General features: G+C 53.5%; 1 protein-coding gene and 1 long non-coding RNA gene across 3 annotated transcripts in view; both read left to right on the top strand.

Moving 5' to 3' along the window:
- Positions 1-241: 241 nt before the first annotated feature.
- FOXA2 (forkhead box A2) lies at positions 242-4,565 on the top strand. 2 transcript variants are annotated; one of them, XM_051845314.2, is made up of 3 exons: positions 242-495; positions 1,458-1,527; positions 2,540-4,565. In XM_051845314.2, exons 2-3 carry the CDS (start codon positions 1,459-1,461, stop codon positions 3,866-3,868), a joined length of 1,398 nt encoding a protein of 465 aa, XP_051701274.1. In that variant the 5' UTR covers positions 242-495; position 1,458; the 3' UTR covers positions 3,869-4,565. The 2 variants fall into 2 exon arrangements, with proteins under 2 accessions (XP_051701274.1, XP_008254551.1); XM_008256329.4 differs by lacking the exon at positions 242-495 and having other exon boundaries at positions 1,426-1,527.
- Positions 4,566-6,931: 2,366 nt separating this feature from the next.
- LOC138844205 (uncharacterized) overlaps positions 6,932-25,566 on the top strand; it is a 31,667-nt gene continuing 13,032 nt past the window's right edge. The window contains exon 1 of the long non-coding RNA XR_011379764.1: positions 6,932-7,160. This is a non-coding gene — a long non-coding RNA (uncharacterized lncRNA). The remainder of the gene's footprint in view (positions 7,161-25,566) is intronic.

The following is a 25,566-nucleotide window of genomic DNA, read 5'->3' as shown; positions in this document are numbered from 1 at the left end:
GGCTCTGAGGTCTTCGCGGGGAGCTGGCGCAGGACAGGCGACCAGGCTGAGCCCAAGTGCCCAGGGAAGACAATCCAGGCGTTTGGGTTGCTGGAGTTTCTTACAGAGCAGCCCCCCGGAATGCTGGGAGGACGGACAGAGACCCTCCGGAAGTCACTTTTGATTCCTGGACTCCAGTCTGTCCTCCCCCGCCGCCCTGTTTGTTTTAGTTACGAAACGTTGCGAGCACCTCGGTAGTGGCTGAAAAGTAACCTTGAAAGGCGCGGGCCTGAATGTCAGAGACAAATCATAGCCTCCCAACCGTCGGCTGCAGCCAGCGGGGCTGCGCCCGGCTGTCCCCACTGTGGGCGGCTGGCGGCTGAGCCCGGAGGAGGCGCGGGCCGGGGCTGCGGCCGCCGGACCATGCGCGCCCCGTGCGCCTTCCGCAGCCACCGCGGGGCTCGGCTGTGACGGTCCCGGGAGGGGCCTCCCGGAGCAGCGGCGGCAGAGTTCGAGGTGTGTACACAGGTTTTCTGAATACGACGGCGCTTTGCCCGCTGCTTGCTTTCAGCACTGAAGAACCCCGGGAAAAATAAATCCGGCTTGAATCCGGCTCTGCGGGGCGCGGCGGCCGGACGCGTGTCCTGGACACAGGCGCCGTGAGCCTGGCGCTCTGGGACGGGGCGGGGGTCCTGGGCCGGAGCCGCTCCCGAGGTTGGCCTCTTTGCGGGTCCCTCTTCCCACCGCGAGGTGGGGGTGTGTGTGGGTTGGGGGGGGGGACACCGTCCGGAGCCGGGAGGGCAGGAGGCTGGCTGGATCCGGGTGCCGGCCAGCCGGCCGGCTTGCCTGACACCCCCCTCGCCCCACGCTCGCTCTCTCCGAGTGCGGGGCGCGGAGGGGCAGGTGCGGGGCGCGCGGGCCGAGGCTCCCTCTCACCTAGGTGTGAGCTGATTATTCAAATGGGCTGCCCCGGGTCTGGGGATTGGAGGCCCGCGCCAGCGCGCCGCGCTATATCACCAGCCGCCCACGTCACTGCGGCACTTGTCCGCTCCGCGGTCCGCACCTCCTCCTCCTCCTCCTCCTCTTCCTCCTCTTCCCCCCTCCCCCACCCACCCCTGCGCTGCGCGCTTCCCGCCGCCTCGGGGCAGCTCGGCACTGCCAGCATCAGCCGCCACCCGGCAGCCCGAGAGCGGGGCGCGGGCGGCGGGCGCTCCCGACAGCCGGGCCCCGGCCTGGGCCTCCTGCGCTCCTCCGCCCCCTCCTCCCGCCCACTTCCAGCCACCGCCTCCGGCCGGCCGGCGCGAGAGGGAGTGGAGCCGAGAGCGAGCGAGCGAGCGCGAGGAGGGCGGAGGGAGGGAGGGGACGGTGCCTCGGCTGACTTTTTTTTTTTTTTTTTTAAAGAGGGTGGGGGTGGGGGGTGATCGCCGGTCGTTTGTTGTGGCTGTTAAATTTTAAACTGCCATGCACTCGGCTTCCAGTATGCTGGGAGCTGTGAAGATGGAAGGGCACGAGCCGTCCGACTGGAGTAGCTACTACGCCGAACCCGAGGTAAGCGCTCGCCTCGCCCGGGGGAGAGTGGGGCGGCGGGCGGCGCTCGCCCCGCGCCCGCCTCGGGACCGCTCCCCTCGCGGGCTCCCGCCCCCCCACCCCAGCCTTTCCGGGCGGCCGCCTTTACCTCCCTCCTTCGACTCAAATGGGTCTCTTTTTTATACGACACACTGTTAGCCTTGAGATAATATTAACTTTGTGATCAAATATTGACTTGCGGCGCCTCCAAATCCTCTTCGTGGCCGAGCCACGCACTCTCCTAACACAGTTCTGTTTGGCAGCGCGCGGCTGGGGAGGGGTGGGGAGCTGAAGAGGGGAAGGTGGTGGGCAGGAGCTGGGGGGTGAGGTGGAGGCAGCGGCAGAGCAGCGGGCGAAGGAGGCGAAAGAAAAGTTTGCGACTGCCGAGCCCGGCCGCGGGGAGTTTGTGGTGTCCCCAGCGCGCGCGGCTCCTGCGCTGTTCCTCGGGGCGATGTCCCGCTCTGCGTCCGGGCTAGGCGCTGGCTCGTGTTTCAGCTCCCCAGGGGCTGGGGAGGGGGTCGGGGAGGAGCGCCCGATGGAGGAGACCCTGGGTCAGTCTCCGCCTGGTGTCCCAAAGGTGGCTTGCCGGGGCAGGATGTGTCGTCCGGAGACCCTCAGCCGGGGCGCCGGCTCAGCATGCTGGCAGGAGAGTTTAGAAGGGGACTGCGGGCAGGGGAGGTGCATCCAGAGTGCTCGGCTTTGGGGTGCTCCGGGGATCCCCGTACGCTAGGCGCAGACAGGCTAGGAAGCTTCAGTTTCGTGCCCAGAGCAACAGCTCACCGGGCATCTCCCCAAAAAGCGATCAGAGCTCGCTCGGGGTAAAAAGGCCTCGATGTCCAAATACAGGCGTACCCCCCCAGCAGGGAAGGCCTCCCCCGGAGGAGGCGCGGGACCCGGGCCGGCTAGGGCGGCGGGGCTCGGGGAGGTGCGGGCACCCCACAGCCGCGGTGCTAACTCTGTCGCCCCCTTCTCCCTCCGCGGGCTCTGTTTGCAGGGTTACTCCTCGGTGAGCAACATGAACGCCGGCTTGGGCATGAACGGCATGAACACGTACATGAGCATGTCGGCGGCCGCCATGGGCAGCGGCTCCGGCAACATGGGTGCGGGCTCTATGAACATGTCGTCGTACGTGGGCGCGGGCATGAGCCCGTCCCTGGCGGGCATGTCCCCCGGCGCGGGCGCCATGGCGGGCATGGGCGGCTCGGCCGGGGCCGCGGGCGTGGCGGGCATGGGGCCGCACCTGAGCCCCAGCCTGAGCCCGCTCGGGGGCCAGGCGGCGGGCGCCATGGGCGGCCTGGGCCCGTACGCCAACATGAACTCCATGAGCCCCATGTATGGGCAGGCGGGCCTGAGCCGCGCGCGCGACCCCAAGACCTACCGGCGCAGCTACACGCACGCCAAGCCACCCTACTCGTACATCTCGCTCATCACCATGGCCATCCAGCAGAGCCCCAACAAGATGCTGACGCTGAGCGAGATCTATCAATGGATCATGGACCTCTTCCCCTTCTACCGGCAGAACCAGCAGCGCTGGCAAAACTCCATCCGCCACTCGCTCTCCTTCAACGACTGCTTCCTCAAGGTGCCCCGCTCGCCGGATAAGCCCGGCAAGGGCTCTTTCTGGACCCTGCACCCGGACTCGGGCAACATGTTCGAGAACGGCTGCTACCTGCGCCGCCAGAAGCGCTTCAAGTGCGAGAAGCAGCTGGCGCTCAAGGAGGCCGGAGCCCCTGGCGCTGGGGCCGGCGGCAAGAAGGCGGCGGCGGTGGGCGCGCAAGCCTCACAGGCTCAGCTCGGGGAGGTGGCCGGGCCAGCCCCGGACACCCCAGCGGGCACCGAGTCGCCTCACTCGAGCGCCTCGCCGTGCCAGGAGCACAAGCGCGTGGCGCTGGGGGAGCTGAAGGGGTCGGCGGCCGGGGCGGCGCTGAGTCCCCCGGAGCCGGCACCCTCGCCCGGGCAGCAGCAGCAGCAGCAGGCGGCCGCGGCCCACCTGTTGGGCCCGCCCCACCACCCGGGCCTGCCCCCCGAGGCTCACCTCAAGCCGGAGCACCACTACGCCTTCAACCACCCCTTCTCCATCAACAATCTCATGTCTTCGGAGCAACAGCACCACCACAGCCACCACAGCCACCACCAGTCCCACAAAATGGACCTCAAGGCCTATGAACAGGTGATGCACTATCCCGGCTACGGGTCGCCCATGCCCGGCAGCTTGGCCATGGGGCCCGTTACGAACAAAGCGGGCCTGGACGCCTCGCCCCTCGCCGCAGAGACCTCCTACTACCAGGGGGTGTATTCTCGGCCCATCATGAACTCTTCTTAAAGAAGGTGGCTTCAGGCCCGACTGGCTCAGACAAGCCTGGGACACAGACCAGAGAGAGAGAGAGAGAGAGAGAAAGAGGAGGAAGTGGCTGTGCAGACTTTAGCAGGGGGGCTTGGAGAGATGCAAGGGTGGAGAGATCCGTGACATCCCCCCCCCCAAGGCAAGCCCTTCTCTCCTGGAAAGATCACATTGAAACCTGTCGTTCTATATAGCGAGGGAAAGAGGAAGAAATATAAATTCAGAAAAAGAAAGAAAGAAAGAGAAAAGAAACAAAGGAAGAAGATAAAAGAAAGCCTCCGGTTTCACTGCTGTGTAGACTCCTGGTTTTGGAAGCACCTGCCAGTTCTGACCTTTTGTTGTCATTATCCATTGATGTTGTTGCAGGCGAGTCTTGCTTTAAAGGGGGAAAAAAAAACTTTTGTGAGTGACTCGGTGTAAAAACCATGTAGTTTTAACAGAGAACCAGCGGGTTGTACTATCGTTTTAAAAGGGGGAAAAATGTCAAGGTCTGTTGTAAATGACCAAGAAAAAAAAAAAAAAAGAAAATCATGCCCATTCTTGACATGGCGAAAATCCAGGTCTCGGGTCTGATTAATTTATGGTTTCTGCGTGCTTTATTTATGGCTTATAAATGTGTATTCTGGCCACAAGGGCCAGAGTTCCACAAATCTATATTAAAATGTTATTGCCGGTTTTATCCCTGGAATCTTTTCTTTAAGAGTTTTTGTTTGGTTGTTTTGTTTCGTTCTTCCCTTTGCCTGACTTGACACCCATAAACAGGTCTGAAATTATTTCCAGGAAGGTGGGAGACCCTGGCTGGTTGCAGGTTTTACTTGGGGCAGGGGGACCCTTATGTGTTGCTCTGTAGACAACACTTTATTATCCAAATGTTCAGACATGCTAAAATGTTACAGTAAGCACACTGGGACCCACTGCTAAGCCCCTACATACAAGTTAACATTTCCTGATGCTTGCTATATCTTTCATTTGTCCACCTTTGCCAAACCTCTGTGGGCAGATTGATCCCTTTTATTTCTCTGAATGTGTTTCAAAGTGAATGGCAGACATCAAAAAAAATTTTTTTTTCAGCAAGCAGCTCCTTCGCTACAATTCAATGTCGCTTGCTTATGGCTGCTGCTTTTGCATTTTGAGGTTAAGGTCACACTCACACACACACACACACACACACAGTGAAACTTGCAGATTGTAGGTGGGCTGCTCAGCAGGTTTATTTTTCAAGCTGGGGGTGGGGGGCGGGGGTTGGAGAGGACCACTGCACACACCTTGGAGTTCTACCTGGGCTGTTTGGCTTTCCCTGGGCTGGGTTTTTATGTCTTTGCTGTGTTGCTGATCTTGGGCCTCCCTTTCAGGCGGCAATCTCAGGCTGGGTTTGCGAATTCAGGGTGTGCAGGACTTGGTCATTTGACCTTTATCCTCCTGTGGAATGGGATTCTGCCTCAGTCCCAGCAGCCTCGCTTTCCCGCCCCCTCTTCTCTTGTGATCTTCTGCACAACCACAGGAGATCTGGCCAGTCTGGGAGTGGTGAGACACCCGGGGAGGGGAGGTGGGGAGGTTGGTCTGGGAAGCCTACATGTTCTCCTGGAGTTGGAATCTCCTTTTTGAAAATAAGGCGCTTAGGGGTGAAGCAGAGGTAAGGGGTATCCGGCCAATGAACCCTGCAGCTGTGAAATCCCACTCCTCCTTCCTCCCCCACAGAACCCCAAGGCCCTTGCAAAGTAGGCTGTGAGCGTGTAAGAGGGAGGCCAGGATGGGAAACCAGGACTGCTGGCCGAGGGGTGAGCGGGTCTTTTATGGGTCTTCAAGGAAACCCCAGAAGTATACAGAAAGACCCAGAATAAACTTTGACAAGTGCTATTGCCTCTTCCCACCAACCCAACAGCCTAATCATCTTCCATTAGAAACCAAAGGCTATGGAAGTCCCGATCGGGAGTGCAAAGGAGAGCGTGGAGCTGACTCTGCCCGACTGCAAACTGCCCCAGCCAGGGCTGAGTGGAGCCGCACCTGTGCGCAGCAAGGTTGCAGTAAAGAAAATAAAAACAAAAACAAGAACAAAACACGCAGGCCTCGGAGGCCAGATGTTTTTGCCTCCAGTTTCTAAGCCCAGGACTGGATCTTTGGGCTTCTCCACTTTCGGAACCTGCAATGCCCCTCTGCGCCCTGGCCCTGGACACCACCTCTCCAAGCGCAGCCCTGCCACCTTGCTGGGGGTCCCTGCCCACCTACCCCCACCCCCCAGCCTTCCCACGCGTTGGAGAAAGGTCTGCGAGTCCGCATCCTCCGGCGCTCCCCCCACCCCCACTCCCACCCCCCAGCTCCAAATCCCTTTTTAGCCACATTGTCCCAAAGAACACAAGGCCCAAGAAATTGGGCGGGGGGCGGAATCCGGAGGCTGCGCGGCTAGCAATCAGGCCGTCTCTGTCCCCCATGGCAAGGACACACACGTCGCGAGCCTGGCCTGAAAATGTGTTTCATTATCACATAAAAGGCTCCCAGGGCGAAGGAGCCGAGAGGCAGGGCCGGGGGCCGAGTGCGGGACAAAGGAGCCTGAACGCGCTGCCCTAACCTGCTCTGTTTCCTATCGCACGTCCATTGTGCGAGGGTCGTTTTAAACTACTTAGCGCGCCCCCCTCCCACTGATCCCCGCCGATAAGATATAGTTGCGTCCCGGCGCAGAAGCTGGGCGTCCGGGAGCTGCCGCTTTGGGGGCTTCTCGGAGCTGCTCGCCCTCCCGACACCCCTCCCCCCAGCCCGGAGCTCGGCGTTGGTCCTCCACCCGCTGTCCCCGACTCTGCCCATCGTGGGGTGCAGCGCCCCCACCCCCGCCCCCTTGTCTTCCTTTCCCCCCACCCCGCCTTCCGCGCGCCGGTTTAAGCAACCGTGATCTGTGAATAAACAAAGTCAGTAAACAACCGAAAAAACACATTCCAGATCCGAATTCCAGGAGGGTAAACTTTCCATGCCACGTCACACTTCAGCAAATTTGCACAGATATTATATTGCCTCCCCCTCCTTTATTATTCTTTTTTTTTTTTTTTGCCGGGATCCCATTGTACTTAACTGAATTTTATAACGCTGATCGATATCTTGGTAAAATATTCATTTTTAAACTAGCGGGCAGTGAAATCTTTGCTTTGTGTGCTAAAGTCAACAGTCGCTCGGTTAGCGCTCAAATAAATGCGGGGATGCCGCGGCTCGGAGCAGTCGGCCGCCTCCCTCCGCGCGCTGGACGCTCCGCCGCCCGCACGCCCGGCCGCCCGCACGCCGCCCGCAGGTAGGAGCGCGCCCACTCGGGGGGTCGCGCCCGGCTCCCCTCCGCCGCGCGCGCCCCCACTGCGGTCTGCAGACCCCCCTCCCCCCGCCGGTCCGTGTCCCTTCCAGGAGGTCCGGCGCCTGGGGTGGGGGTGGGGAGTTAAGGTCCGTTAAGACCCCGCATTTGGGGAGGTGACCTTTTTTCTTTTTTTGCGGGGATTTTTGGAGAGTGCGTGGCGTGGGAGGATGCGGGGTGGCAGAGCTGCAAACTCAGACTGAATCCAGGCTCTGAGCCCGGTTACACAAGAGCCAGGGGGACTGCATCCGAGGGAAGGCCGCGTGCTGCCCAAGGACGGTGCAGGGGGGCGGGGGGCGTCCTTGGCCTCAGAGTCCAGCGTAGGGGTCGGGCGACGCGAGGGGGAAACGGTGTGCGTGGCATGGGGGAGTGCGGAGAGGCCGAGGCCCGACCGTGGCGACGCCCTCCGCAAGGCGCGCAGCGGTTGGAGTCCACAGTCGGCCTCAGCCCGGGATGCGCTCAGGAAGCAGGCAGGGGTGGGGCAGCGCCTCGCCCAGACGGGAGTGCACGCCAGCTCTCGCCGCGGGGAGCGGCTGCGGGCCTTGGCGCACCGGAGCGGGCCTGCCGGAGCTAGGAGCTATATCCTCGGAGATGAAGTCGGAGCCGGCCGCGAGGCCCAGCAAGCCACCACCCCATTCTGCCCAGCCAGCCAGGAGTCCCCTTAGTCGGCTGGCCCTGGGCAGGAGCGCGCTCGGGAAGCTGGACTCGGCATGCAGGGCAACCGGTGGGCACCAGCTCGGAAGATCCAACAGAACCGAGCGCGCGGCTCTGCCACCTGCGCTCGGAGGCGGCGACCTCTGGGGAAACAGAGCCGCAGGACCCCGAGGGCGAGGGGTGGAAAAGGTGTCCTATCCCTGCCATCAAATCGGCTTTAAGCGCCTGGGTGTCAAGGCGTCGGGAGGGCCACTTGCCCAGCTCGGTTATTCTGGGTCCTTGGCCAGGCAGCGGGACGCGCGAGGAAGCGGACCCACGAAAATCGCCTGCCACTCCCCATCGGCGAGCGCTTCCATCGTGCAGCGCTGTCACCAGGTCCCGGGGGTCAGTGTTACGGGGACACCCCCGTGTGTGTGTGTTTGGGGGGTACCTTGTCCCCTCTCTCCCCGGCTCCCCAGTGCTGAGCCAGCTCCGAGCACCGCACCCGGGTCTGGCTGGCAAGCGCGCCCGCCGCCCTCCCACCCAGGCTGCGCTGGGCGTCCAGGACTGGTTCCCCTGAAAGCGACCGAACGGCTGCAGGACGCACGGCGAGGCTAATCGTTTTTAAATAATTAATGCCTGCCCGTTCCGCTGGTAATACGCCGCCTCGGATCCATCAATTACTTGTCATTAGCCGAGTGTCGCCCCACGGCCTTTCCTTGGCCGTCTGACGGTGTGCGGGCCCCCGGCGGAGCCCACCCCGCGCCCGGGGCCCCGAGGAGAGCCGGGTGCCGAGTCGCCGCGGTCGTTAATTCGGTGCGAGTTTTGAAAGAAAGACCCTTGCTGGAGAGATGTAATCTTCCAAATGGCGATTGAAACGCCTGATCTTTATCACCTGCCGTGGCCTGGTTTTATAAAAAAAAAAAAAAAGAAAAAAAAAAAGGCAGCCAGTGCTCAGTGCTGGGGTGGGGGTGAGGGGGAGAGAAAGAGAGCGACCCACTGGGGCGTGGGGGAGGTGTTCGCCAAGAAGGTACCTGCAGGTACCGCGCAGTAACTGGTTTTCTGAGCGGCGGTGCCTACTGGTATCCGAGGGTCAGGGGGCGCTCCAGGCTTGGGGGAGGGGTGGCTGAGAGGAGAGCTTCAGGAATGCGTAGACTGGAGGAGTGTTACGGAGAAGCCGGAGAGCCTTAGCCTTTTCGGACACTGAATCTTCACTCTGCATGGGGGGAGGGGGCCGGCGGACAGAGAGAGATAGAGAAAGAGAGAGAAAGAGAGAGAGAGAGAGAGAAAGGAAAGGAAGTGCTCTTCCAAAACCCCCCAGTGGACCTGGGGCTGCTAAGCACCTGCTGCTGGCCGTATCTACACATTTGCAGACCCCAAGACTGGCCTCACAGAACACGAACACACACACACACACACACACGCACACACCCTGGTGCCCCCAGACCCAGTGAGCTGCTGGCTTCAGACCTGCAACGCCTTCTCCCCGCAGGGCAGAGTGGACGGCAGCCTTGGGGGGGGGGCAGCACCATGGCAACGCAGGGCCGCCAAGGGGGTGGGGGAGACACTAAAAACTTGGGAGGGGGAATAAAAGGGGAGGGAGAAGGAACCCCCAAAGTTTGCAACTTAGTTCCGGGACACTTTCTGCTGCTGCCGCCCCCCCCCCCCATGTTCTTTTTGTGAAGATCTGAGCGTCTTGGGACCTTATCTGTTCCCTTTTGAATGAACACAATGCACTGTGTCTTCTCCCTTCCCGCATTGCAAAGGCGGCTGGGCTCTCTTGCTTCCCTTCGACCTCGGCGCATACATTTCTTACCGCCTCTGTCTCCAGGATGGAGACATGGAAAAAAAATAAGCGTTTGGGGAAGATGTGGAAAAGATATTGATGACTGAGGGAAAAACTATTTATTATTTTTAATGGATAGAGGCAGCCTGTGTCCCTGCTCTGTCCCCCCGGGGGTCTGGGCCACTCCGAAGGTTTTCCTGCTCTGCTCTGCACACAGCTAGCGATGATTTGAAAAATTCCGCTTTGCTGAGAGACACTGGATGCAAGCAGGAGGTTGCTGGATTCTCCAAAGAGGCGCAAACAAAACTCGGCTTGGACTAGATGTGCATCTCCACAGAGCTCAGCAGGCTGCCTGGCCGCTTCTCCCTTTGACAAAATTCCCGGGGAGTCCCCTACCCTGCAGCACTCCAGGGGTTGCCTCGGAAGCCTAAATCCTAGAGGCATCTTCCCCGTTCTTTTCACAGCCTTCCTGCCCACTCTCTTATCCCTTTTCTCCTTTCTTCTCTAAAACAATCATGTGTGTCCCCCCACACCCCCTCCCGGCATTGTATTTGTTGATGACCTAACACGCTCACACCAAAAGCCACACACAGAAAACCAACAACGCGGGATGGGAGGAGAGACCAATTATGGCTGAGGCTAACAAGCCGGGAACACCCAAGTTGAGACCGGCTGTCTCCTGGGAGACTGATGGAGGCTTATTTTACAAGCTGTAATTCTGTCTTGGTCCCTAGGGCCAGACTGGAGGTGATGCCTGCCCCCTCCCCCACAGCCCCTGCACCCTCTGCGCGTGTTCCAGACTTTTGCTTGTCCTTTGCACGGGAAGCTGCCCCTTCCCTAAAGCCCCCTCGCACGGACCAGGTGGGGAGGACAACGATGTGTGTGTGTGTGTGTGTGTGTGTGTGTGTTTGCCAGCCTATCTTCACAGCGAGTATTAGTGGCTTCTCATCAGAGCAGACTGGTCAGATGTCATTGTCACTCCCTCCACGCACCCAGGTTCACATGAAAAAGCACCGACTTCCTTTTTTTTTTATATCTATTTTGCTGAGCCTCCCTCAAAAGAAGAACGGGTAGTTTGCTTGACACAACTGACAGCTGGGAGGGCTGACCGAGGCAACACAAATTAAGTTGCATTCATTCATTCAAAACCCCCCACATTCTCACTGGGGCAAGTGCCAGGGAGTTAACTCTCTTGGTAATTAAAGACGATGATGTTCCCAGCAATGCCAGGAAACCATACCAGCACGACTGCATTTATTTGACTTAAACACCCTTAACTTCAGCACCACAAACATGTATGTGTGTAGGGAAAATGCGGAAGGATCCCACAGCCTGGAACTTTGGAAGAAGTGTCGGCTGTTTCAGTTTTACCGGCTGATGTGGCTCCCCTGCCTTTTGCTTAAATGGTGGAGCACCAGATTTCTTTTGCCATAGCTATAGCAGCTTTTCTATTGTTTCGCTTGCTTGGAAAGAATAAAAATACAGGCTCCAGAACAGGCAGTGATATTGACAGCATTGAGCGAGTCAAATAGGATCGCATGCATTCGGGTTTTGATCACTATTTCAACAGAAATACGATCCCGATGCGTTCTTCCTTCTCTTTGGACAAAGCAGATGTAATTATATAATGAATCCTGTTGGGAAAGTTTTTTTCTGCCTTAAAGGAGGGCATTCAGTTCCTAATTGGAATTCATGACTTTTAAAACAGAAAACATAATCTTGAGAAGTGTTTGGTGGAGAGGGCTTTGGAAGGAGCAAGGGTGGGAGTGAGTGGAGCAGCTGGCGAAGCGAGGAACACAGATGATGGTTAGGTGACATTTTCTGCGAAGAAACAGGAAGCGTCAGTCAGGGCAGGACCTGGGACGTGGGGAGAGCTCCATTTGGACAGCAGGAGCACTATTGCCAAAGAAATCGGGATGGCAGTTTGTGCACGTTTGGATATGAAACCCACGGCTCTGCTCAAGGTGTCTGATTGCTTTACCTTCTGAAAACCATCCTCAGTGTACAAGAAAAGGGACCAGCTCTATGGTAGGCTTTCCATTCGTACTGCATTCTGAGTGCCAATGACCACAGTTCACACACAGAAAGCAGTAACTTCAGCAGACACCAGGGCACTTTAAAAAGTTTATAGGGGGAAAATGCAATTAAGAGATAAGTTTATCTTGGTGCAAACGATTTTTGGAATCCATGCGTAGTTTTAGCATAGTATGTCTTTCCCACAAACTTTAACCAGTCCCTTTGTCTATGCATTGATGACTAAGAAAATCCACCCCCTGTACAAAAAAAAAGGGGGGGGGGAATCCATTTCTTGGCAGAAATCTTCCCTTTTGTTTTATAATCTTAGTACTTCTTAGTGTCCTCTACCCCCATCTCCCTCCCTCTGTCTCTCTCTCTCTCTCTCTGTCACTCACGCACACACACACACACACACACACACACGCATGTATGAATTCCTCTGCTTTATCAAAACTCTATTCAACCTCATCACCACTAAGTGTGGTTCCCCAGGTACCAGGTGCCCTTCCAGGTGTCTCTATGAACCTGATCTTTGTTTAAGCATCCCCCTGCCACACGGGTAGAAATCAAACTTTTTTGGGAGATGGACTTGGGGCTAGGGAAGTAGGGAATATGCTTCCCTTTCAGAGCTGGGCGCTGACCTCTTTCAGCACCATGTCTTCTCCATTTCTCCTGCCTCTGACGCCTCTGGGGTACAGGCACCTCCTATCCCAGTACGGTAGGCAGGCTACCTTCACTGGAACTTTGGAAGTGAGCTGCTCTCCATGGAGGCGAGCGTTTGAAGTGTCAAGAGGAGGCAGGGCAGTGAGGGAGGTCTGAGGAAGAGTGAGGCTTGGGGTATCCCTGCCAGTGGGTGGCAAAGCCCCACCCACTCCCTGCCTTTCCTAGGAGAGAGGCTGGTAAGTTATGTCTGGGGTTAGGCTGGATTCTCACTGTCCCTTTTTGGGTAACCGTGGGAGTTCACCTGTGGCCCTGGTCCCTCAAAGCTGGCCAGATGTTCATTCAGCTGGGCCATGCATGCTCCCTTCCCCATGGAAGCTTCCAGGGTATGCAGAGTAACGCTAGAAGGAACGAGACAGCAAGAGCTGAGGCAGCTAGGTGGCTCTTGTGTTGTAATTGGAAAGAGAAAATACCAGGAAAGAGAAAAATGTCAGAGGCAGAGACCGTGGGCTGGCATGGGGGCTTCAAACAATGCAGGTGCCCAGCTTAGTCCTGGTAGCAGGACAGCGCAGGTGACAAAGCACATGTGGAACGCAGGAACCCACAGCTGGTTTCCAGCGTGCCCTTGCCCTAGCTCGGGGAACAGCAAGGCCTCAGTCCCCACAGCACACCTCCCCCTTCACATATAGAAATGCAGATAAACACCTGCCCCCGGGATTGCATCCCTGCCTCGAACCCCACCCCCTGCCCGGTCCAGTAGGATCCTGGCCCAGGAAGACTGGTCTGCATCCACCCACCCAGTAGGCCACCCTTGTAAGGATCCCAGAGTGCACACACGGGGCTGTGTGTGGCCGTGTATGCAAAGCATGGCTGAACATCTCCTAGCCCCAGTCCCTGGGGACACAGAGGAGGCCCTCCTTGACTTAGAAGCCAACTTCTCTGAATTGTGTTTAGCAGCTGCAAACTTTGTGTCTTCCATTGTGGCATCTCCGGGGAGACTTAAGACAGCCAGGGTTTGAAGGCCAGCTCGGCACACAGTGATGTCCTGGGCATGGGGGCTGGCTGACTCCTGCGAGTCTCCACTCCAAACCGGCTAATTGAGGGTTGCAAAATCGCCTCCGATCAGAGTAGGTACTGAGCCTTCAAAAGACTAAAATCAGTGGAGAATGGCGTTGGGGGAGCTGTGGATGGGGGCGGGCCCTTGGGGGGAGGCGTATCCCATAGATATTTTGACCTCTCTGCATTTTAATTGCTGTCCCCTCTCACCAGCAGAGTTTACCAATTAAAGACCAATCTCTCTTGATTTCTTTGCTTTAAGAGGACATTTCGATTCGCCCAGGCAGACAATTAAATCCCCCTCGCGCCTCTCCCTTCCTCCAGCTAGGGAACAAGATGCATCCCTATCTCTTCCCAGCGTGGAGCCTGGGGAAGCAGTTGATCTCAGGTGCTCACCTGCAGTTATCAGAATGCCAGACTCATTTAGGGAGCTCAACTCTGCACCTCCTGTGATCTCTTCATTGATTGTGGAAAGCGCTGTTTAGGTTTTGCCTTCGCTTGGTAAACAAGTCAAAGCAACTGCAAAGATTTCGCCCCTGCATTCAGCTGAGTCTCTCTCTCTCTCTCTCTCTCTCTCTCTCTCTCTCTCTCCACACACACACACCTCTGGGTTCCTGTTAATCATGAAGGGACAGTCAGATCACAATCCCTTAGCTGATTGTTCTGCCCCCTTCCAGGGAGCCCACAGCTGGTCTTTTGGGGGGTGCTACAGTGATTCTCCCCAAGGGCACACTCTGCTGAGTACCTAATCCTACAGGGAAGGCTCCTGGGAGAGGGTTGTCTCTTTGGATCCCTCCCATCTCTGAAAGTCCCCACCTGGCTAAAGTATTTGACTCCCTTGGACCAAGCCTCCCTTGCTCTCCTTCCTGCATTCCCAACAGACCTTCCCCCGCCCACCACCACACACACACAGTAGATGAGTTTGTTGCACCTCAGGTCCATCAGAACAAAGTTGGGATGGGCGGGGGTGGGAGGAACATTCCAGTCGCAGCCCAGGTGTGTTAATTCTGGAGGGAACAGCTGTGGTCCTCCATACAGATCTCTTTAGGGGTCAGAGCATAAGAAAACGGCAGACTTGGAGTTGGATGATTGAACTTTCAAGATCCTTAAAGGACCCCCATTTACTCCTGAATTACTAATTGAAAGAGGGAAAGATGTTTCCCATCATCCAGAATTTGCAATTCTCCGAGTAGACTGTTGCGTTGTAACCAGCACCCCTCAATTAGCTCTGTGTCTCAGAATAGGTTTGCTATGAAGCCACTGTGCTGACTGTCCAGTCTGCCAAATACGCGTGCAAAATAAAGGAGACTTGCCTGTCATAGAAGCAGTATGAAAGCGGAGTACAAATCCGAAACAATGATGGTTTAAAATTCAGTATTTAAAAAAAAAAAAAAAAAACAAAGTCAAATGCAAAAGAACAGTGGGGCGGTGTTGAATAGGCAGCCTGCTACTTTTTTTTTTTTTTAAATTAAGGAACTTTCCCTTTCAAAGTCAGCACTGTTTCTTTCCTTGTTTGCCTAAGTGTCTTTCACATGATAAAAGATATTTTTCCAGTTAGATCACCAGCTTAAAATACTGTTCCCTGTTATTAGCGAGCCTCCAACAAGCTTTTTAAGAAGTCTCATAAAACTAATTTCTCAGTCTCTTCCTTCCCAAATGCCAAAGCCCTAATATCTTTTAATTTTTTAAAGAAAAAAATCATTAATTTTGCCCATGAGTGTCTAATTAAAAAAAAAAACTAAACTAAACAAAACAAACAAATCTCAAACACTGTAATTTGTAAAGTCTTAGGATTTAAGATAGAAATATCTTTTGAGGGTCCGTCCCACCATCGTGGACGGCAGGCAGCTACGGTGAGGAATAGCTTCGGCAACCAGAGTTGCTTAATTACATAAGGGACCCCTGGATCAAGCAAGAGAAGCTTCATTTCTTTGCGTTTTCAGTGCAATTTTGTGCCTCGGGCATAGGACGCGTTGGGAGTGTTGGTGTATCCACTACGTGCAAGGCATCGGGACCTATTTTTCTCCTCAGTGATACAGTAGGAAACCAGCTTTGGGAAAACGCCCAAAGCTAATTACCTCCATTTCACTTCTCTCAGTTCTATGTTGGATAGCGCAGAGGAGCCTATTCAACCTTTCCCTAGTAGGCGAGCTCCTTGTATTTGTCAGGATTTGGCTTTCTGGCCATTCAATGCACATTAAAAAAAATTTTTAAATCATTTTTGGGAGGCCCAACACTGTGATGCAGTTACCATAGACAGTACTATGGAAGTCGAACCCGGACTGATTCCTTGTGGAATAGGATTTATTTTTTGCCGAAACTCTCGCCCAACACCTTAGCCAGTTCAGAAGTTTGGATTTTTTTTTTTTTTTTAATAGTCTAGGCAAAGCAGCTCGGGCTGTTTTAAGAAATATAACTCCGGACACGAGGGCGGGTGCTTTTCGGACTGCAGAGTGTAACTTCACGGCCACATTGTGTCGGGTGCAAGGGGCGAAAAAACGCGCCCTTGCCGTGTTTACATGTGTAGTCGGCCATGAAATTGAATATTATCGAAGTCGAAAAATGCAAATCAAATTAAAGCCAGAGAGAATTGTCTTTGGAATTACTGCGGCCCGGAGCCCCCAAGTGTTTGCGGAAGCGTTTTGGAAAATGAGAGGCGTGGAACGTGCACCCGCTCCCGGTTATCCCGCCCCGCACGCACCGCCCCAGGCACCGAAAGCGTTTTTATTCTCCCGGGAAAATGTTTCCAAGCTTGGGCGCGAGTCGCTTGCCTTGGGCACTCTGGAATACAGTTTTTCTTAAAAAAAAAAAAAAGTGTTTTTATTACGTGGTCCGCTTTCCCTAAGCCTGGCCAGCGTCGCCAGCGGAGCGGCGCCCCTCTCTCTCCTTCCCAAATGAGTCCCGAGCCGCGGGTGGCGGCCTGGCACCCGCGCCAGTGGCCCCGGGGACTATAGGCAGCGGCCCCGCTGCAGCCCTGGGCTCTGGATCCCGGACGGCGCGGCGGGGACCCGGGCCCTGGGGCCGCTCGGGCGCTCCTGTGCGCGGCAGGACTGTCGCGGGGTCCGCGGAGGAGCGGGCAGAACCTGCAGCCTCCTCGCGCCCCCGCAGTGGCGAGCGGACGTGGAGACCTGGGTGGCACCGCCCGGGGGCCGTCCGCGTAGCCCTTCTCGCCGCTCCCTCGCGCGCAGAGGACTTCTCCAAGGGTCTGATGGAGGAGGCCGAGAAAGAGAAAAGCCAGCCAAACCCGACTTAGGAGTCATTCACAACGGAGAAAAAAAAATCTAAGAAAGCGCGAGGCCGAGGGGCGGTCCCTGGAGATTCCCCCCGCCCCCAGTCCCGGAACGCACGGAACCGACCCCGCCAGACCCGGCCTGTCCCACGCGGGGCGCCGTGGGCGCAGAAAGCCGGTTGCCCCCCTCGCCCTACCCCGTTCCACCTCGGCGCTAGGGAACAGCTGCGAGGCCCAGGGTTTGTTCGGCCGGTGCCCAGGGCGCGCGGCAGCGGGCGGGCAGTGCACGTGGAGCAGTCTCCGGTCAAGGGTAGGAGCTGGACCGAAGCGGCCACGCCCACCGGCCCGGTGGCCCGGGATGTGTCGGTGCTGGCGCGCGGCCCGGGGGCCAGCTCGGCTGTCTTTTGGTGACCTCGGAGGGTCCTCGTTGCGAATCCCCCACCCCGTTCCGCCCAGCCTAACCCCGGGTCCACCCTGGCCCAGCCCCGGTGGCGTGGGCTCAATCAAGCCGGAGACCGCCAGGAGCCTCCACGGTTCTTTCCTAGATCCGAGAGCCGGCTCCGGAGCCAGGCACACAGGCACTCGGGGAACTCCTGGAAGCCGATTTTTGTTTGCAGCCCGCCCCTATGTTTCCTTTCCAGGATCTCCTGGACCCAGAGCAACTCAAGCGTGGCTGAGGGAGCGGAGCGCAGCGCCCCAGCGGCAGGCAGGCTCCCCGGCTCTCTCTCGGGCGGCCCCTGTAAATCGTGCGGCCTCCGAGACGAGACTCCCGGCCCCTACCTCCAAGGACAACCGTGAGGGGCCGTGTTTCTGTTTGTCGCGTTCAAAAACCAAGCAAGGGAAGCCGCCACCGGCGACAGTGAAATATTTTTATTTCCCTCGCCCGTGGCCAGTGATGTGCCCTCGGGGATCCACAATTTTCCCAAGCCTGTTAACGGGTGACAATGAATGAGTGTCTCGTGTAATTTAATTTTCCTGTCACACTAAATAGACCTACATTGTGAACCTTAGATCTACTCGTCCTGATAGGCTCGCCTGGTGTTTCCATTTGCACCATAAAGACCCCCAAAAGGGACACTGTATTGTGACCTGTACTCTTGAATTATTCAAGAACTTAATGACATTTTCCATTTTAAAAAGGGAACTAATTGCTATTGATGCCAAGCATGCGACCTTCAGCGGGTGCACAGTGTGAGAATGTAGCCATCTGTATTGTGCACACACAGGCCCGGGTCGGTTTCAGGTAAAAATAGGACGACAAGGTGAACACTTGAGGAGTGCAAAGCAGGAACTGAAGTCCACCGAGGTATTCAACCCGATCCCCCACGCCACGCTGTATCGTTCCAAAAATTTTTTTTTGTTTGCACCCAAAGGAACTTTTAAAATTCCATTTTTCTCGGACTTCGTGAAGTCTCCTCGTGTTTCCTGTTGTCCTTTTGCTCTCTCTGTAGCGCCCAGAGAACAGTCAGGGAGGGAAGGCTTCCACCATGATCCTAGGCTTCCTAAATCCACAGATCAGAGATTCTCTGTGCCTCTTACTCACTCTGCCCTCACTGTTAACTCTATTTTTAAGTGCAAGTGGAGCCGGGAAGTTGTTGGGGGAGTGATTCGTCTTTGCTATGCTGGGCTGGAACTTTGAAGTGACACTTAAGGCGAACTTGGCCGTTTCTGCAGAGAAGAGATGGTGCCTTTTAAAAGGACCTTCTCGGAAAAACAACGTCTTGGCTTCACTGAGAATTAAACACCCCCAGGCTGTGAATTCCAGGTCCCCGAAGTGAACCCCTAACTTGACATCTGTGAGTCCCAAGCGAGCGCAGTGGATCTGCTACTATGGTTCTGCGGCACCAGGACCCCCGTGCAGGAGAGAACACCCCATCAGTGGGAGTGTGCCACCTTGCCCAGCTTAGGCAGCCGAACAACTCATTCCCCCTTTCTGTCAAAGACACCTGATTTCCCTCCCTCGTGTTACTGAGGGTTACCACTGTAGGTAACACTGCAGAAGGCCCTGAATAAGGAGATGGCATTCTTACTGGCAAATAATAAGGACATGCTGAAGCAATGAATTTGAAATTTTTTTTTTTAAAGCCAGGAACCATCAGACAGGTATGGGTGGAGGGTGAGTCACCTTGGATATCTTGAGTCACCCAAGAGATACTTTGTGGGCCAAATGTTAACTCGGTTTCAGGGAGGTTTCATTTCGTGCTCCACGTATAGAACATTTTGCAGCAACCTGATGTAAACTCCAAGGCATAGCTAGGAGAGAGTATGAAAAGTCCCTCTCTGGGCCTCTCAGCTCCCTGGTGTGCTGCCCTCAGTGCCCATTGGCCATTCTCCCTTCTTCACATAGGCTTGCAAATAGGAGATTTCATTCACTTTTCAAGCTGTCATCCTGGGGGAGGCTCGGGTATTTTTCTTTTCATCTTAAAAAAGAAAAGTGCATTTGGAAAAAAAAAAATAAGCGGTGTGGAAAGTTGGCGGATTCTCCAGGGTTCTCCTTGGCCCCATTTCTGGAGCACTCGGCCTCATCACAGTGGGCATCTGTGTGGAGCGAGTGCAGAGAGCCAGGCAGAGGGACTATAGGGGCAGGCGGAGGCGTGGATGGTTCTAGAAAGGTGTGCCAGATTCTGCTTTAGGGCCACGGTTTCATTAGATCTCTCCCCACCCCCAACCTTGCACAGAGCCGAGACTTGAGAGAGCTTTTCCGTTTGGCATTTGTCAAAGGATGGTGTTTTGTTTTCACCTGGACAATGGAATTGTCTCCAGCCGGCTTGCGGAGAAAGGACACCCTGACTCTTGAGGGAAGCACAGCTCCCCACACTTGTTGGTATCTTGGTAGCCATGGAAGTCAAGAATGGTCTATATTTGGTTATTTTAATTTTTTTCCCAAATGTCATACACACAAGGGAAGGGAATAATAAGACCATTATGGAGGGAAAAAATCATTTAGCTTGTGATGTGCAGGCAGGCATATTATCAGGCCAGTGTGTGTACTGATAATGTCAATTTTCCAAATTCTGCTAAGGTGTTCCCCAAGCTGTAGTAGGCAACAGACTGCAGACTGGTCTTGGTTCCTCTGTCCTACTCTCATTTTTTTCATTTCTGAGTTGTTTCACATATTTTAGCTCCTCATTTAAACATCTGAACTGCTAACACACGATTTTTAAAAGCGTAGAGCTAGCAAAAGTTGACAACAACTTTTTGTCGTATTGTATTTATCTGAATGCTTGCTTCTCTCTCTCTCTCTCTCTCTCTCTCTCTCTCTCTCTCTCTCTTTTTTTCCTGGACTTCTATCTGTTTATCTTCCCTGGGAAATGACATCAAGATAGTTCAGTTATGACATGGCCATTTAAAAATGCTATTTAAAAACACTCGGTTTCTCCAGTACATATTGATTTTTCCTAAGCATTGATTGCGTGCCAATTTGGTGTTTGAATTCTGCCTATGCAAGGAGCAGCCCCCCCAAGCAAAGAAGGTGGTTATGATGTCACTTGGCAATGGCATTTTCCGGCAGGAGCAAATTTTCTGTGGGGACTTCTAGAAAATTTTCTTGATGCTGATGATAGCTCATGTACTATCATACTGGTTTGTTGGATTTCCAATTTGAATCAAAAAATGTAATTAAACTATGGATGAGATATCTCCACAGAGGCCGGACACTCTAGACATAGAAGGCAGCATTTCTGTAATGTGAATATAGAACCTTCTGGAAACACGCCTTCAGGGGGTAGTCCCCTTTACAAACGTAATTCCTAGCAATACATAACCCTTTTTGACTGCATTCTTATGCTTTCTCTAGATTTGCCTGCTCACAGCTCCCGGAGCAAAAAGATGAGATGGATGGAAGACAGACAGTTGGCTTCCTAGGAGCCCCATGTGATTTTTCTGACCATTACAAATGTCTCCAAAAGGCCAGGATGCTGTAGTCAGATGGCTCAGGGCTGCCTTTCTCACTGAATTTCAAGGAGGGGGAGGAAGTAGGCTTGTATATTTTCCAGATGGGTACCATGTGTGAACCTGGAGCTCCGGATTTAGGGAAGAAGATATGTGAAAATTGAGGGGTTGCAGAATGGGACACAACCAACAGCATTAACATTTGTGCTTGTAAAGATCTTAAAATATGAGTGTTCACTAGTCCTGCTGTCAGAGCTAAAGTCGTGGCCATCAAGTTGTCCGGATAGACGCCTTACTGCACTTGGAGTTACTAAGTATCACGATGAATAAATAATGCCGTGTGGCTCGCTTTTACAAATCTCTGGCCTCAGACATTAGTACTCTTGAGTGATTAGAAACCGTTCACAAACTCAGAGAGATTGATTGGGGGTGAGAGGTGGCCCTCTACCCATGCCAGGTGGGGTTTTCCTTTGCTGGGTGATATACGGTGTTGGCAAGCAATCCTCACTTCACGAAGAGCGTGGTGATAAGACTGGATGCAGTCAGGTGCTGGGAGGCAGAATGGGCACAGTGCTTTCCCCATGGAGCGGTGAATCCAACGGCACACACAAGCAGGTGCAGTGCTGGCTGGGAAGGGGCTTCAGGTGGCCCCATGGCTTGGCCAGGATGAAGGCAGACAGAGTGTCACTGCTCTCAGTGGGCAGATAGAAGACCGTCAAAAGAATAGCAGCCAACCTGTTTAGAGTAAAACAAAAAATAGCAACCTTTCCAATGGCCCAGAGTTCTTCCATTGTGATGTGATTTTTTTTTCAGTGTGCTTTGTCTCTTTGGAAAACCTCCAGGCTTAAAATCCACAGTAATAGGGGGAAGTTGTGTGTGGTTTTTTTTTTTTTTTTTGGTAGGTGGGGAGGTTGGGTTGGGAGAAACATTGACCCAGACTGCACTCTGGGTAAACTAGGGCAAAAGACCTGATACCGTCTGCTGGGTACTTATTAACCACCGTTCATCCAAGGGATCAATATTTCCAGCACCGGCGTCAGCACTCGAGATACGCCGCTCCGTCTGGCTCTTTCCTTGACACAACAATTTATTTTATAAATGCATCTGCTGGAGAAGAAAAGGCAAAGGCAGTGTGGAAGACTGTGTCTTTTATCTTGGGGATATGCAAAGCACATTTATTTTCAGCTTTTATCTCTGGAATTGTATGTTGATCCCATACATATAGATTGATTTTGTTCAGGTAGATAATGAAAAGTCAAGTGGAAAATTACACAATGGCACTCACGATCCTCGTCTTATATCGGTATATAAATTGGTTTATTATTTCATTCTATTAAAGAGGCTTTTTTTTTTTTTTTTTGGTACCAGGCAAACTTCAAAATGCATCGTGTTGTCACCCTCCTCAAATTGTCTCTTGGGGGAGGGGAATCAGAGGCAGTGATTTCCTCTGTGCCTTTTGCTAATTGTTTTGGCTAAATGAGCTTTTGCAGAGGGGTGTCCCCTCCCCCTAGTTTCAGAGTGACATGGCCAGATTCTGTCCCCTTCAGACCTTTCCCCGTCCGCCACTCATATCCTGTGATCAAAGTGGCTATTTTTTTCATGCCCCAAAATCCTAAATTTTGTCCCGATGATCGAGCTCTGAGAGGCCAAGCTGAGAGAGAGAGAGAGAGAGAGAGAGAGAGAGAGAGAGACGGCAGCAGATAAAGGCCACTACCCAGGGACAGCTTGGAAGCCAGAATCCTGGAGGAAATGTTATTAATAAACATCTTCTGGACATTTGGTAGCTTGTGGAGCTTGCTCCAGCTTAAAGCAATTAATTCAGGACACTGACATCAACTCTCCAGGTCTTTGACAGCTTGGAGTCGAAATAAAAATGCTAGTTCTCCGGGGAAGAGGAGCCGATGGCTGGCTCTTTTCTGGACTTGTTTGCTTATAGGCCCAAAGAGCAACCTTCCTTGCAGAATGAAATGCAAGGGCACAAACAATGTGCCAGGGAGAGAATAGAAGATAGGAATGAACAGTGTGAACTATTTGCTCAGCAGAAGGGAGCCACAATGCTGGGATAGCGTTTTTCCCATGCAGCTCCCGTCCCCTTCTTTGGGATCTTTTGTTGTCCCTGGGGTCTCCTTTGGCCAGATAAGTGCACAGCTGCAGCACTGGGGCTAAGTAAGACCGTGCTTATCGCTTTAAATCGTGGGGTGCCCTTACTGTACCCAGCTGCGCTCGGCTCTCTTTTATTTTTGCAAGGGGGCTGGTGAGGGAAAGAAAGGAAAAGTTGAGGGGGAGCAGTGCCTAGGACTCTGATTCCTGCTTTCTCTCTCTCTCTCTCTCTCTCTCTGACTCTCTCTCTCCCTTTTTCCTTCTTAAACCCAAGCTGTTGTCAGATAGGATCTTGGTAGGGGCGTCTTAGGGCAGGGGCTTAGTGGCTTGTGCTAGTTGCCAAGCCCAAGTGTTGCCTTTTAGGGCAAAGGAGGTGAGGGAGGAATGGAGGGAAGAGGTGGTTTTGAGTTCATAAAAAGGTGTCATTTTTTTTTGTTGTTGTTGTTTAAATAATCAGACTTATTGGGTTGCCCGCAAAGGAAGACATTTGGAATTGTCAATTTTTTAAAAAAATTTGTGTCCAATTATTATGGTACACTTTGGGAAGTCGCTATGGCCCCCTCCTTTCCACACTGATTTTGTCCAGAATCCCAAGGAAAGAAAGCAGGATGGAGGAGAGATGAGACACACCATTGGGGGTCGAAGGGGGGTGGCTTTTCTAACTGCTGAAAGTTGTGCCTAAGCAGAGGAAATGGCATGGAAAAATAATCAAAGTGTTCTTTCCCGTTTGCTCTTTGAAAATCAGAGCCTCTTTTGAATCCCCTAAGAGGAAACAGGGGGTGATACTAAAATAAAAGCAAGCACAGAATGCGGGTAAGTGGATTCTGAAGTCAGAATCCAACACACAGGCCACACTGCCGGCTGGGGGTTTTGCCATTGCTGCCGGTCTGGGGAGCCTGGTGACAGTGCCTCATTCCAATGTGAAAAGGTTTATTTAGCCTCGATGGCTTTGTAAGGAGAAAAGGCAAAAACTTCAACACTGTAGAAAAAAAGGAAGGTTTAGTATGATTGCATTAAACCTCTGGAAATACAAAGTTTCAATGTGTGTATGTGTGTATGTGTGGTGTGTGTGTATGTGAGTGTGATGTGGTGTGGGATGCATGGTGTGATGTATGTATGTGTGTGATGTGCGGTGTGTGTGTGGTGTGATCTATGGGGTGTATTTGTATATGAGAGGTGTGTGTGTGTGGTGTGTATGTGTGTAGGGGCGTGGTGTGTGTGTATTGGGGGTGTTTGGGTGTGTGTGTGCGGTGTGGTGTGGTGCATGTTTGTGTGTGTGGTGTGTGTGTGGTATGGTATGGTGAGTGTGTGGTGTGTGTATATGTGGTGTGGTGTGTATATGTGTGTGTGTGGTGTGGTGTGTGTATGTGTGTGTGTGTGGTCTGATGTGTGTGTGGTGTGGTGTATATATGTATAGGTGTGTGTGGTATGGTGTGGTGAGTATGGCATGGTGTGTGTGTATAGTGTGTATGTGTGTGTTGTGTGTGGGTGTGTGTATGTGTGTGTGGTATATGTGGTGTATATGTGTGGTGTGTGTGTGGTGTGTATGTGTGTGGTGTGGTGTGGTGGTGTATGTGTGTATATGTGTGTGTGGTGTGATATATGTGGTGTGGTGAGTGTGGTGTGGAGTAGTGTGGTGAGTGTGGCATTTGTGTGTATGTATGGTGAGTGTGTGTGTGGTGTGTGTATGGGTGGTGTGTGTATGTGTTGTGTATGTGTGTGGTGTGTGTATATAGTGTGTATATGTGTGTGTGGTGTGGTGAGTGTGGCGTGTGTGTGCATGTGTGGTGAGTGTGTGTGTGTGTGTCACTGTGTCCTCCCTGACACAACCTGCAGAACCCTACTTGCGGTTGTTTTCCTGCTGGGTGGTCGGAAGCCAAGGTCAGCAAGCCACGGCCTCCCACTGAGTCGCTGCCCTTTGAGAGAAGAAGAGACAGCACCTGTCCAGGGCACCTGCTGTGGGGGCTCTCGCAGGCAGGCAGAGTCCCCAGGGCCATGGAGGAGGCTCCTGGCAGGGAGATTGCCCTGGCTGCCCCCACCAGGCTGTGCACACCACCTCTGAGATATCCAAGAAGCCATTGTCCCATATTGCTGCCAGGTAGTTTTAATGCCAATGAGCACTGCATTTGCTTACAAGGATGTGTGTGTGTAAGTGTGTGTGTGTGTGTGTGTTGTGTGCTGTAGGAAGGAGAGTGGAACACAGAGAGATCTTCCATTTAGACATTTGCAAATGTGTGGTGGTACCATACAAAGAATGCATTTTAAAAAGTCTTGTAAACAATACCATCTTTTACAGTGAAGGGACACTAACTTATTTTTTTCCTACAAGGTCTTTAATAAAACCACCAAATATGAGTTATTCTGTATTTCTTTTGCAAGCATAAATTAAAAAAAAAAACAGAATTATTTGCATCACATAATAAAGCAACAAACACATTTGGGGGGGGTCCTGATTGGGTGCTTAGACTCAAAAACGTATCCCAATCTTTTTGAGAACTGAACCCGAGGCGGGAATTGTAGTCTGGGGGTGGGGATGTGTTTGTATTTTCTAACTCTGGACATAAAAGGTAAACTTGCTCAGGAAAATCTTTCCAGTGCGAATTTTAGAGTGTGGTCCAGAAATCACGTAGAATCATTGTGGATAATTCCGGGAATCAGGTGGGGTTTTTCTTTCTTTCTTAACGATCATGAATTTCCACAAAGGTGGGGGGGAGGTTAATTTCCCATTTCTGCAAAAAATAAATAAATAAATAAATAAAACCACACACACACACACACACACATGCAACTGGTCTGCCTACAAAGCTGCACGTGTTGGGAGGCCTCTGAGGGAGGAGCAGCCCTACAGGGGAGGGCAAAGGCACAGATAATGAATCAAGTTTAAAAGACTGTGGTCAAATGCAAGGAGCAAGTGATACTGATCTTATATCTGAGGGGCCTGGCCATCGTCCCAGCTGCCACCGGGTTTGATTAATGAGGCA

The sequence above is a fragment of the Oryctolagus cuniculus genome, chromosome 11 (genome assembly GCF_964237555.1).
Source record: "Oryctolagus cuniculus chromosome 11, mOryCun1.1, whole genome shotgun sequence".
Lineage (NCBI taxonomy): Eukaryota > Metazoa > Chordata > Mammalia > Lagomorpha > Leporidae > Oryctolagus > Oryctolagus cuniculus.
This window is presented reverse-complemented; position numbering and strand designations above follow the sequence as displayed.